This window comes from Lonchura striata, chromosome 28 (assembly GCF_050655825.1).
Source record: "Lonchura striata isolate lonStrDom1 chromosome 28, ASM5065582v1, whole genome shotgun sequence".
In the NCBI taxonomy this organism is placed as follows: Eukaryota; Metazoa; Chordata; class Aves; order Passeriformes; family Estrildidae; genus Lonchura; species Lonchura striata.
In genome coordinates this window covers 2046311-2059968 of record NC_140730.1, presented here as the reverse complement: position 1 = coordinate 2059968, position 13658 = coordinate 2046311, and the positions used below count along the sequence as shown (strand labels likewise).

At 56.3% G+C, this 13658-nt stretch overlaps 2 protein-coding genes across 2 annotated transcripts; both read left to right on the top strand.

Annotated features, from left to right (window-relative positions):
* Positions 1–6529: 6529 nt before the first annotated feature.
* Positions 6530–12117, top strand: LOC110479116 (uncharacterized). Its single transcript, XM_085562238.1, has 4 exons — positions 6530–6778; positions 7983–8128; positions 11289–11382; positions 11980–12117. The coding sequence occupies exons 1-4, from the start codon at positions 6752–6754 to the stop codon at positions 12028–12030; spliced, it is 318 nt and encodes a 105-aa protein (XP_085418364.1). The 5' UTR covers positions 6530–6751; the 3' UTR covers positions 12031–12117.
* Positions 12118–12124: 7 nt separating this feature from the next.
* Positions 12125–13275, top strand: CTXN1 (cortexin 1). The gene has a single exon (XM_085562239.1). It carries the CDS (start codon positions 12125–12127, stop codon positions 12377–12379), a length of 255 nt encoding a protein of 84 aa, XP_085418365.1. The 3' UTR covers positions 12380–13275.
* Positions 13276–13658: the final 383 nt, after the last annotated feature.

The following is a 13658-nucleotide window of genomic DNA, read 5'->3' as shown; positions in this document are numbered from 1 at the left end:
ATGGCCGAGTGCTTTTAGGGCTGGATTTGGGCGTTTGGCTAAGGGAATGTGAGGCTGTATTTATAAATATTCCATAATTCCTGACAGGAGGAGCCGGGGGATATCGGGATCTGCTCGCAGGGACAAGAGGGAGAGCCTCGAGTTGTGGCAGGGGAGGTTTAAATTGGATTTTGGGAAAATTCTTTCATGGAAAGGGTCACCCAGCCCTGGGACAGGGGAGTCCCCACCGCTGGAAGTGTCCGAGGCCAGGCTGGGTGGGACCTGGGGACACTGGAAGGTGTTCCTGGCCATGGCACTGGGTGGGTTTTGAGCTCCTTCCAACCCAAACCGCTCCACAATTCTGGGAGCGAATCCCTCCAGCCCCGACCCCGGGAGATCAGAGCCCCCAAACCGGGCAGCTCCCCGGTCCTGGAGCAGATTCCCGGATAAAACCGGGAGATGATTGAAACGGAGAATGTAAATCAGGGATTTCAGGAGGAAAAAAATTCCCTCCAGGCCGGGAAGCGGCAGCGATCCCACAGCGAGCTCAGCCCGGGGCTGGCGGAGCCGACCCCGGCCCGGCTCCAGCCGGGAGCACCGGCACCGGGACCGGGACCGGGAACGGCACCGGGAACGGCACCGGGGGATGCCGCAGCAGCGCGGGGACATCCCGCTGCCGGGGCAACCTGAGCGGCCACCGAACCGGAGCGAGGGCTGGCATGGCACTGGGATGGCACTCGAATGGCACTGGGAAAAACTGGGAGTGGCACTGGAAGGGGTCAGGAGCTGGCATTGGAATGAACTGGGAGTTGCATTGGGATGAGCTGGGAGTGGCACTGGGATGAACTGGGAGTAGTGCTGCGATGAACTGGGCTGAACTGGGCTGAACTGGGAGTGGCACTGGGATGAACTGGGAGTAGCACTGGGATGAACTGGGAGTGGCACTGGGTTGAACTGGTGTGAACTGGGCTGAACTGGGAGCGGCACTGGGCTGAACTGGGCTGAACTGGGAGCGGCACTGGGCTGAACTGGGAGCGGCACTGGGCTGAACTGGGCTGAACTGGGAGTGGCACTGGGCTGAACTGGGAGCGGCACTGGGCTGAACTGGGAGTGGCACTGGGCTGAACTGGGCCGAACTGGGAGCAGCACTGGGCTGAGCCTTCCCCACGTTTCCATCCCCAGCGCCGGATCCTGGGGCCGGGACTTTTCCGGGGGTGTCCCCGCGGTTTGTGGCACCGATGAAATCCTGAACTTCCCCCCCGGGGGCTCAGAGAGCCACCCAAGGAAAACCCCCCAAGCCGTGCTGGGGCCCGGGGGAAGCTGGAAACCCCTGGCGGGGCTGGAGCTGACGTTTCCCAATTCTCAGCAGTGCTGCCCCAGCTCCGAGCTGGGGTTGCAGGTCCTTAATTTGGAGCCAGGGAATCATTTCCATATTTTTGTGCAGAGCCCTGGGAGCTCTGGAGCTGAGCGTGGCCGTTCCATGAAGAACTCCAGGCACGGATAACCTTTACTTATTCCAGCCTGGAGTTACCCTGAGCTGGATTTTTGCTGCCTAAGCCCTTCCAGCTGCCCTTTCCTGCTCTGATTCCCAAATCGCCGGCTCTGGAGGCATCTCGGAGCCAGAATGTGAATTAATAATGTGCTAAGAAAATAAAGACGCTTCAACAGCCTTTAAATCAAGGGGAACAGCCTGTTAAAGGCTTTGGACAAATCCCATTACTTTGTGTGCAGTTTTAGGGCTGGCAGGAATAAATCTCCCAGCAATTTATGGATGGTGACAAATTCTTTCAGGAAGAGGCAGCCCATGGGATGCTCCTCGTTATCCAGAGATTCTCTGCAGGAGTTAAGGAGCAGATTGATGTGTCCCACTGGATGTGGCAACATGATTTGTGGTCTCTGGGTCACCTGGGCTGCCATCAAAATTCATTTTGGGAGCCTGGGATGCTCTGGAGTGGTGACAGGACCAGAGCAAGAGACAGGGACTGGGAATTTCCTGTTGGTGATGAATGGCAGGGAAAGAGGGATCAGGGAATGTTTGTGGCTCTGGAGATGCTGAAGCCTCTCCTGGGGTGGCTGCGTGGTCCTGGACCCTGCTGGTGTCACCGTGTCCCCTGCACAGCCAGGCAGGACTGACCCCCGTCACTCCCATTTTCGGCGTCACAAACCTCCAGGAAAGGCTGGTTTCAATGGAAAACTGCAGGAATTTGGTTGGGAAGTCGATTGTCCACAGCCATGGATTCCCCTGGCTGCAGCTCCAAATTCCTGTCTGGGGACACCTCAGGGCTCGCTGGGAATTTAGGTTTCCTCCCTGTGTTTGCCTGGAGCAGGAATTTCCAGGGTCAGGCAAACACAGGGAGGAAACCCAAATTTTCCTCTTCTCCTCTTTGGAGCATCCCAAGGTCCAGGACTGTCCCTGTGCCCTCTCCTCAGTGGTTGGGGGAAGCTGCTGGGGCCGGGATTCGGGGCAGGGAGAGCTCCTGGGTGTGAAACATCCCTCACCTGCCCAGGACAGCCCTGCAGGGCTGCCCTTGGCTTGGGAAGGAAGGGGCAGTGTGAGAAGCCCAGCCTTGCTCTGGGGTCTTGTGTGGTGGCAAAGTCTCTCCTCCAACCCGAGCTTCCAAAGAAAAATTCCACAACTTCTTGTTGTTCAGTCTCAAGGCAGTTTACTGCGAGTTATCTAAAATATTTTCTCCTGGGGCTGCTGTGTTTGCTCACAGCTCAGGCAGAGGCACACACACACCCTGACATCCTCTCTGTCTGCTGTCTTCTTCTCTCCCCCCGCCCAGGGCTGCTGCTATCTTTTATATGTTATATTACATATTACATGTTTATAGTTTTCCCCCAATACCTACTACCTACATTACAAAGTGCTTTTCTATTCTAAACCAATCTGTGAGTGCCAACAGCACCAAGAACATGGAGGCGAGGAAGAAGAAGGAGGAAGAACAGGATCAGCCCACTTTCCTCCATCTTAGAACTTCTGACCCCCATGTACAAAGTAAAAACCCCCCTGGACAGGTGTTAAAACTCCCCTGTACAACACTAAAAAATTTCCCCTCTGTTTTGTAACTACTTTTACTATCCCATCTAACCCTTTGTGACTGCTTGTTCCACCTCCAAGGTTGGTAACTCATCCCATGGCTCAAACCCAAAATCACAGCTGTTTGCAGCTGCCTGCCAGGGCCTCAAATGCTTCTGACCAAGGCCTGGAACCTCTAAAAATATCTGAGGGACATTTTGAGTTCCCACAGGGCAGTGAGCTGGAATTCTCTGCTTGAGCAGGGGAGCCTGGAAAGGACAGGACAGGACAGGACAGGACAGGACAGGACAGGACCCTCCCTTCCCTCAGTGGCACCAGGCACGGGGGGAAATTTTGGGAATGAGGCCTCAGCCCTCGGGAAGGGGCATCGCTGCTGCCCAGGGGGGTGGCAGCTGTCCCTGCCCACCAGTGCCAGGGGTTCTGGGAGGGCTTTGGTGGCATCCAGGATAATCCAAGCATCCAAGAGCATCACACCCAACCATCCCCAGAACTGCCAAGGCCACCCCTGTCCCCAGGTGCCACATCCCCATGGCTTTTACCCCTGCAGGAGTGGGAATCCAGCCTGTTCCAAGGCCTGTCCACCCTTTCCATGGAGGAATTTCTCCTCCTGCAGCCACGCAGGCTCCCAATTTGCCCAAGGTGATTTTCTTTCATTTCCATCAGCAGTTAAATCCAACCTTCCGTGGTTGGAAGCTGCAGGAAGCACCAGCGGTTTTCCCCCAGCCACGGGCGATGGTTTTTTGCCTGGAACTGGAGCAGCCGAGTGTGGGATTGTCCTCCAAGCAGGAACAGTCACTCGGTGCCACAGGGCTGTACCCAGAGCAGCCGCTGCGGGTTCCACAGATCCCTTTGTCAGCACTAAAAAAGGGCTCAGATCCTGCCGGAGTTTTACGGAATTTCGTAGGGAAGGGAGCTCTGATTGGAGAAACACCCGGATTTTCCTCTCCCCAAACCGCCGGGCTGAGTGCGGGACAATGCAAAGGCTGCAGCTCCTTTCGTTAGCCAGCAGGAACCAGCTCCTTTCCTGTCTCCACCTGGAATTTCTCCAGCATTCCCCAAACCCAGATCCCCCCCGAGGCCGCAGCTCCAAAGCCGGGCTCTGAGGCAGGGCTGGGGTTGATGTTCCTGATTATTTCCTGAATATTCCCGAATCTCTGTGCCTCAGGGCACCTCTGTCCCCGGTTCCCCTGAGATCATCCAGCTTTTTGTGCTGTAAAACAACTCAGCAAAGGATCTGTTCCAGCTCCGAGAGCTTTCCAAGGAGACAGGGCAGAGTGGGAAGCTCCACACAGCAATTCCCCCAGGCCGGGGCTTTGTCAAGGACTTGGGGAGAGGCAGAGGAGTTTGGAGACAAAAGTCTTGAAATTAAACTTGAATTACGGCAAAGAATTCCAAAATGGATTGGGTTGGGAGGGACCTGGAAGATCTTCCAGTCCCATCCCATGTGCCAGGGTGCTCCAAACCCTGTCCAGCCTGGCCTGGGCACTGCCAGGGATCCAGGGCCTGGATGGATGAGGGATGGATGGATGATGGATGGATGGATGGATGGATGGATGGATGGATGGATGATGGATGGATGGATGGATGGATGGATGGATGGATGATGGATGGATGGATGGATGGATGGATGGATGGATGGATGATGGATGGATGGATGGATGATGGATGGATGGATGGATGGATGGATGATGGATGGATGGATGGATGGATGGATGGATGGATGATGGATGGATGGATGGATGGATGGATGATGGATGGATGGACGGATGATGGATGGATGGATAATGGATGATGGATGGATGGATGGATAATGGATGGATGGATGGATGATGGATGGATGGATGGATGATGGATGGATGATGGATGGATGATGGATGGATGGACAGATGATGGATGGATGGATAATGGATGATGGATGATGGATGGATGATGGATGAATGGATGGATGATGGATGGATGGATGATGGATGGATGATGGATGGATGATGGATGGATGATGGATGGATGGATGGATGATGGATGGATGGATGATGGATGGATGGATGATGGATGGATGATGGATGGATGGATGATGGATGGATGGATGGAGGGGGAGGCACTGAGGAACCCCTTTGGGGATGAGGACAGAGGATGGATTTCTCCAGAGGAACTCTGGGAACTCCCAGAGCAGCCACACCAGGCTCCCACGGCTCTTCCAGGAGCAGCTGGGATGGAGATCTTCGGGAATTGTCCATCCATCCAAGCAAAGCAATTTTAATTTGCCCCTGCTGAGGCTGTCCTGTGCCCTGGGCACCGAGCGTTCCCGGCACTGCTGGAGTGGAAATCTCCCTGTGGGCACCTCCAGAACCCGGCTGGACAGAGCAGGACAACACGTGGCTGTTTCCATGGAATTTTCCTGGTGGGAAGGGGACACTGGAGGTGCAGCTTCCCATCCCAAAAAGCTGCATCCCGGCAGATCCAGGGCTGGGAAGGTGCCCAGGAGCTGCCAGGTGTGACCCCAACGTGTCCCTGAGTCTGATCCTGGTCCGAGTGCCGCGATCCAGGGGGATCTGCCTGCCCGGGAGCCCTGGAGAACCCCGGGCAGACACGGACACGGCAGGGACAGCCCTGGATCTCGGGGGAGAGGGGGGCAGGAGCTCCCCAGGGAGCAGCAGGGAGGTTTTTGGGGTGCAGGAGCTCCCCAGGGAGCATCAGGGAGGTTTTTGAGGTGCAGGAGCTCCCCAGGGAGCAGCAGGGAGGTTTTTGGGGTGCAGGAGCTCCCCAGGGAGCATCAGGGAGGTTTTTGGGGTGCAGGACCTCCCCAGGGAGCAGCAGGGAGGTTTTTGGGGTGCAGGAGCTTCCCAGGGATCACGAGGAAGGTTTTGGGGTGCAAAAGCTCCCCAGGGAGCAGCAGGGAGGTTTTTGGGGTGCAGGAGCTTCCCGGGGAGTAGCAAGGAGTTTTTTGGGGTGCAGGAGCTTCCCAGGGAGCAGCAGGGAGGTTTTTGGGGTGCAGGAGCTCCCCAGGGATCACGAGGTTTTTTTTTTTTTGGGAGCACAGGGGTGTAAGAGCTTCCCAGGGACCAGGAGGAATGTTTTGGGGTGCAGGAACTCCCCAGGGAGCAGCACGGAGGTTTTTGGGGTGCAGGAGCTCCCCAGGGAGCATCAGGGAGGTTTTTGGGGTGCAGGAGCTCCCCAGGGAGCAGCAGGGAGATTTTTGGGGTGCAGGAGCTTCCCAGGGAGCAGCAGGGAGATTTTTGGGGTGCAGGAGCTTCCCAGGGATCACGAGGAAGGTTTTGGGGTGCAAAAGCTTCCCAGAGAGCAGCAGGGAGGTTTTTGGGAGATTCCCAGGGACCAGGAGGAAGGTTTTGGGATGCAGGAGCTCCCTAGGGAGCAGCAGGGAGGTTTTTGGGGTGCAGGAGCTCCCCAGGGAGCAGCAGGGAGGTTTTTGGGGTGCAGGAGCTCCCCAGGGAGCAGCAGGGAGGTTTTTGGGGTGCAGGAGCTCCCCGGGGGATCAGAGGGGTTTTTTTGGGGGGCACAGGGATGCGGAGCTGGGGCGGGGGCGCAGCTCAGCCCCAAAAGCCGCCGAGCACTCCCACGGTCTGGCTTTCCCGGGCAGGCGCCTCAGGAAACTTCTCCCGGCTCCAATTGCTGCGCTCCACCTTTTATTCTAATTGATTCCGCATCGCCATAGGAACCCGCTCCGGCGGCGAGCGCGGCCGCTCCCCGGCGCTCCGGGGCTCGGGATGGCCGGGGATGGAGCCGGGATCCCGGCGCAGCCAGGTACCGCATCCCGAGGGAGCAGAGCTGGCACGGGCACTGCCAGGGACCCCGGCCCCGGCTGGGCTCAGGGGCTGCAGCCAGGAAATCCTCCAGGGCTGCTGGCCGGGCTGGGGGCAGGGGGCAGGCAGCCGGGATTTGGGGTGGGAACAGCCTTTCCTGCGGTTGGATGGGTTTGGGAGAAGGGTCTTTGGTGGGATCAGCGCTTGGGATTTGGGGAAATCCATTCCTGCTCGGCTGGGGATGGGCTGAGCAGCGTCTGGGCTGCTCCCGGACAGGATGGGACATCCCGGACACTCCATGGGGTGATCCACTCGGATCTCCCTGGATCCAGGGTCCATCTCCCCAAACTGCTGGGTCCAGGCAGGGTTCCAGCTTGGGAGAGCTCCCCCACGGCATCTCCACGGCTTGGGAGAGGTGCTGGAGCCCTTCCCATCACCCACAGGCTGCTCCAGCAGGGACCTGCCCGGGCTGGGGGAGGTCCTGGCAGCAGGGGTTGGGATGTGAGGGGACACCAGACATCCCAGGAATCCTGACGAGGCTCAGGATCCTCCTCGGGCATGGCCCAGACCCAGGGCAGGATCTCTTTGTCCATCCCACGGGGCAGGGGGATGGAGAGGGGCTGGGAGGGAGCCCCTGGATCCTGCTGGATCCTTGGGAAGGGCTGGCACTGCCCGCCCCTGGCTTTGCCCGGTTCTCCAGGGTGGGATGGATCCACTGCAGGGTCGGGAACAGCCAGGCTGGAGGTGCAGGGGGGGCTCAGCATCCCCCTGGGCATGGACAGGGTGGGAAGAAGGGTCTGGCCCTGGCAGGGAATGAGAAGCTGGGAAGGGGAGGTGGATCCCAGTGGATTGGATTCCTGTAATGGAATTTATTCCTGCTGGGCCCGGCTGTGCTGGGGCAGGAGAGGGGAGAAGCCCTTGGGGCAGATTTCCAGGGATGACACATCTTTGGGGTGCACAGCAAGGGGAGACAGGAAAATCAGGATTGTCCCAGCCCCGCAAAGCCGTGGGAACAGCTCTGTGCTCTTCAGGAGCCTCACACCCGCTTTGCTTGGGGCACAAACCCCCAGGGCTGGGGCCAGCTCCCTGCTCCGGGGTTTGATCCCATTGGAAGTTCAGGATTTCCCTGGCAGAGCCCCTGGATGTGCTCCAGAGGCAGCCAGGCCCCGTCCCAGCAGCAGCATTTACTGAAAAAGGCAATGCAGAGATTCCAGCTGCTCCAGGAGCTCCGGGGGGAGCACCAGAGTGTCCAGAGGGGCACGGAGCTGCCTCTGTCCTGCTGGACACGGCTGGGACACGGCTGGGACACGGCTGGGACACGGCTGGGACACCAGGACCCGCTGCTGCGCAGGTGAAGGGAGGGAGGGAGGGATCCCCATGGCCCTGCAGTGAAACCTTTCCCCACCTTTGAGGAGTTCAGGCATCAAAAATCGGAAAATGCTCCAGGGGGATTTCCTGATGCCTCACTTGTGAGCGAGAGGAGGGTGGGGTGATGGTTTTAGGGGAAAAAAGAGATTCAGGGTGGAAGTGAGGGAGGAATTTGTGAGGATGAGGCTGGGATGGAATTCCCAGAGCAGCTGTGGCTGCCCCATCCCGGAGGTGCCCAAGGGTGGCTTGGACTGGGTTTGGGGCAGTGGAAGGTGCCGGGGTTGGCTCTGGGAGGGCTTTAAGGTCCTTCCAAACCTGGATCCTGCCCTCCATCCCACCTGGATCACACCCAGATCCTGCCCGGCTCCGTGCTGCCTCCCTCCTTTGTTCATCATCTCGTTAGGTATTTGCCGTTCCCAAATTAACATTTAATTTGTGTCTCATTCCCAGAAAAACCTGGGCACAGCCTCCTGGAATTGTTGACAGTGATGCTGTTCCTTTGTGAGCTCTGTCCCTATTAAGCAATTTCCTCGCCTGTGTCTTTTGAGTTACTAAGGGAACAGGAATAAAATCTTAATAAAACTCCATCAACCGTTCCTGAAATAACAGCAGCCTCCTTCGAGGGGCCTGGGCGCAGGGATGGGGCTCTGCTCCAAAATCCCAGGAAATCCAGAGCAGGGCCATGGAATGGGCTGGGCTGGAAGGACCTCAAAGCTCATCCAATTCCATCCAATTCCACCCAAAATTCCACCCCATTCCACCCAGTTCCACCCAGTTCCCCCAGTTCCACCACCCCAGGTGCTGGTCTTGGGCACGTCCAGGGCTGGAGCAGCCACAGCGGTTCTGGGAGCCCATCCCAAAAGGAAATAAATCCTTTATCCTGAATACCCCAGGGTAAATAATATTTTATATAAATAATGTAGCAATGAAATATATAATATGTAATATATAATATACTCTATATAATATATATACTATATACTATATATAACATATAACATATATAACATAACATATAACATATATAACATATAATATATAATATTATATATAAACATATATCTATATATTATATATATGTTATATAATATATAACATAATATAGATAACATAATATAGATAACATATTAACTATATGTTATATAGATAATATATTATATATAATATATAGTATAATATATAATATATAATATATAATATATAATATATAATATATAATATATAATATATAATATATAATATATAATATATAATATATAATATATATATTATATATTATACATTATACATTATATATTAAATACAATATACAATATATAATATACAAAATACAATATACAATATACAATATATAAAATGTAATAATAGAATATATATTCTATAACATAACTATATAATTTGTATTAATACTATATCAATAAATAATGCCAGGGTTACCAGTTAGGAATTTTTCTCTTTTGTCCTGGCTGTGCTGGATCTTCCCTGGCCTTGGGACCTGAGCCAGTTGGGCATCTCCAGATCCCGGATTTATCGCTGTCCTGAGCCCCACAAAGGAGAATTTTTTAACTCAATTTATCCATGGGATGATATATCCATCCAAGAGATGTTTGGGCTGGATATTGGAGGAATTCCCGCGTGGAAAGGGGTGCCCAGCCCTGGCACAGCTGCCTGGGCAGGGGTGGAATCCCCACTCCTGGAGGGAACTAAAATCTTGGGGATGTGGCACTTGGGGACAGGGACAGGGGCGTCCTTGGGATTGCTCTGCCTTCCCCTTCCCCACGGATATTGGATGTTGGATATTGGATATTGGATATGGATATTGGATGTTGGATATTGGATATGGATATAGGACGTTGGATATTGGATATTAAATGTTGGATATTGGATATTGGATGTTGGATATTGGATATTGGATATTGGATATGGATATAGGACATTGGATGTTGGATATTGGATATTGGATATAGGACGTTGGATATTGGATATTAGATGTTGGATATTGGATATGGATATGGATATTGGATATTGGATATTAGATGTTGGATATTGGACATGGATATTGGATATTGGATATTGGATATTGGATATTTGATGATGGATATTGGATATTGGATATTGGATGATGGATATTGGATATTGGATATTGCTGACAGGGAGGGCAGTTGATGCTCCTGAGCTCTCCCATGGACATTTTGGGCTTTTTTTCCTGGAGCCTGGATTTTCTGGAGCCTGAATTCAGGCTTCAGGAGGCTGCAAGGAGATATTTGGGTGGATGTTCCAGGGGGGATGGTGTGGATATTCCAGGGATATTGATGTGGATGTTCCAGGGGGGATGGTCTGGATTTTCTCCTGAGGGGGTGGTGTCAATGTTCTCCCAGGGAGGATGACGTGGATGTTCTTCCAGGAATGTTGGTGTGGATATTGCAGGGATATTGATGTGGATATTCCAGGAGGGATGGTGTGGATATTCCAGAGGCTTGGGTGTGGATATTCCAGGGATGTTAATGTAGATATTCCAGGGATATTGGTGTGGATATCGTGGGGAGGTTGGTGTGGATATTCCAAGGATATTGGTGTGGATATTCCAGGGATATTGGTGTGGATATCGCAAGGAGGTTGGTGTGGGTATTCCAGGGATATTGGTGTGGATATCGCAAGGAGGTTGGTGTGGATATTCCAGGGATATTGGTGTGGATATTCCAGGGATATTGGTGTGGATATCGCAAGGAGGTTGGTGTGGGTATTCCAGGGATATTGGTGTGGATATTCCAGGGATATTGGTGTGGATATTCCAGGGATATTGGTGTGGATATTGCGGGGAGGTTGGTGTGGATATTCCAGAGATATTGGTGTAGATATTCCAGGGATATTGGTGTAGATATTCCAGGGGGTATGGTGTAGATATTGCAGGGATATTGGTGTGGATATCACGGGGAGGTTGGTGTGGATATTCCAGGGATATTGGTGTGGATATCACAGGGAGGTTGGTGTGGATATTCCCGGCACTTTGGTGTGGATTTCCCTGGGTGAGCTCCCCCATTGCTGGGAATTCCCGAGGTGCTCCGGGCTGCGCTCCCTGCAGTGCCCACAGCCCTTTTAACCCTGTCCCTGTTCTCTCTCTCCCCCTCCCTTGCCTCCCAAAGCCCTGGACAGCCGGACCCCGGCCAGGCTCCCTCGCTGACGGGGCTGTGTGGGCACAGCCTGGCCCTGCTCCTGTCCCCACGCAGCTGCAGCCAGGTGGGTGCCCCTGTTTCCTCGGGAATCAGCTCCCTCTGCTCTGGGAAGCAGCAGCTGGACACGAGTACCCAGCAGGAATGAGCCCTCCCCATCCTCGAGTCCACCTTGGGACAGCTCCAGGCCCTGAGCAGCCCCTCTGCCCCCACAGCTCCTTTTTTAGTGGGGATTTCCTGGGATTTGGGCTTCCAAAGGGTCCCTCAGCACCGGCCTGGGCGTCTCCAGGGATTGCTGGGGATTCATGGCCAGAGGAGCAACCTCTGCACCGGTGCCTGGAGCTGCCCACCCCTGCCTTGTGCCCTCCAGAGTGGCTCCCTGAGCTTGCCAGGAAATCCAGAACTCCCTGAGAACCTCCTGCCCTTCCCTGGGCTGTATCCTCCTCCCCAGCCATCCCTGCTTTCCCCACATCCCATTCCTTCTCCTTCACCATCTGTTTCTCCACGTCCAATCCCTCCTCCCTCACCATCTCTGCCTCCCCCACACCCAATTCCTCCTCCCTCACCATCTCTGCTTTCCCCGTGGCCAATTCTCCCTCCCTCACCATCTCCCCATGCCCGGATCCAATCCCTGCTCCCTCACCGCCTCTGCTTTTCCCCCCAGGAGCTCTGGGCTCGCCCAGGAGCCGATCCCGAGGGTTTGCCCATGGAATAGGCGCTTTTCCAGGTGCCTGGGCACGGCGGGAGGCTGAAGTTGGCTGCCCCGGGGCACTCGAGCTCGCCCTGCCCTGGAGCCCCTGGCCTCTGCCATGAATGATGCATCCACCATGGATTATGAACTGCTCTCCCCGTCCCTGGTGGAGCACCCCGCCGGCGCCGCGGGCATGGATGCCGAGCAGAAAACTGTCTTTGCCTTCGTCATCTTCCTCCTGGTGTTCTTGGTGATGCTGATGGTGCGCTGCTTCCGCATCCTGCTGGACCCCTACAGCCGCATGCCCGCCTCCTCCTGGACGGACCACAAGGAGGGCTTGGAGAGGGGCCAGTTCGACTACGCCCTGGTGTGAGGGCGAGCCCGGGCCGAGCTCCGGGGCCGCCCCCGCGCTGGCCCCGGCCCCGGCTCCCCCTTCCTCCGCGGTGCTGCCCCGCAGGGATGCTCCGGGCAGGGGGGCGAGCGGTGGGGCTCGGGCCCCGGGGAGGTTTTCTAGGGGTTTCTCTCTTTTCTAAGCACTTTTCAGTTCTCTTGGCAGCCCGCTGGGGGACGGGGCTTGGGCAGGGCTCGGGCTCCACGCGGGCCCCGCTGCCCCTCGTGCCCCCCGGGCACCACCGGAGGGGCAGGAGGGGACGGGACGGGGCATGGCGGGTCCTGCCCTCGGCCCGCGGGGTCCCTGGGCTGGGCTCTCTGCCCGGTGCCAGCCCCGAGCTTTGACCCCCGGCCCCTCGTGCCCCCCGGGAGTGCCCCCCGTGCTGCAGTGCGTGTGTGTGTGTCCTGTAGCTGAGCTGTGTCCGTCAGGGGTTCCTCGGCACCAGCCCCGAGTGCTGGCTTTGTTCCTCGTGTGTGCCACTCCCGAGCCCCCCGAAAGGGACGGGAAGGTGGAAATCCCCCCCGTGCAGCCCCCCATGGCCCCCAGCCCTGTCCCCTCAGCCCTGTCCCTGCCCAGCCGGTGACAACGGAGACAGGGGCAGTCCCCGCCCGGCTGGGGACACCAGGACGGATCAAGGGTCCCCAAAACACCTGGGAGAGGCTCCTCAAGCAGCACGGGCCCGGCAGCTGCCACGGGCATCCCTGCTGGGGTGCCCGGCCCTTCCCCGGCTCCCGCAGGGCTCTGGAAGCGGCCGAGGGGCGAGCGGGGAGCCGCAGGTGGCCGAAGCCCGTGGGAGGGTTCGTGGGAAGGGATTTGAGCCCGTGGGGGGAGAACCTCGCCCCTCTCCATGGAAATAAAGCCGCACCGTGCCGACCCCAGCCGGCTCCTGCTCCGCTCTGTGATGCGTCCGGGTGGGGATGGGGGGGACCCGGACCCTCCCCAAATCCTGGGGCTGCCCTGCCCGTCCTGTGGCAGCGAGCGCGGACCTGGAGGAGGAGGAGGAGGAGGAGGAGGAGGAGGAGGAGGAGGAGGAGGAGGAGGAGGAGGAGGAGGAGGAAGAGGAGACGAGCGGTCACTGCCGGGTGCTGCAGGAGTGACCACCAGGACATGGGGACCCAGCCCGGCCGCCCGCTGTCCCAGCACGGTCCGGCACAAATCCCATTTCACGCACGGAGCTGCTCCAGGGACATTTTCCGGCCGTCCGAGATCCTGTCCCCCTGCCCGGTTCTGTCCCGCTCTCTCCCGGTGCTGTCCCCGCTCT

Bases quoted from the DNA above. Each gene is read 5' to 3' on its own strand.
- LOC110479116 (XM_085562238.1), top strand. From the start codon at position 6,752: ATGGAGCCGGGATCCCGGCGCAGCCAG. The intron at 8,129-11,288 runs GTGAAGGGAGGG...TGCCTCCCAAAG, and splicing joins CAGGACCCGCTGCTGCGCAG to CCCTGGACAGCCGGACCCCG. The intron at 11,383-11,979 runs GTGGGTGCCCCT...TTTTCCCCCCAG, and splicing joins CCCCACGCAGCTGCAGCCAG to GAGCTCTGGGCTCGCCCAGG.
- CTXN1 (XM_085562239.1), top strand. From the start codon at position 12,125: ATGAATGATGCATCCACCATGGATTATGAACTGCTCTCCCCGTCCCTG.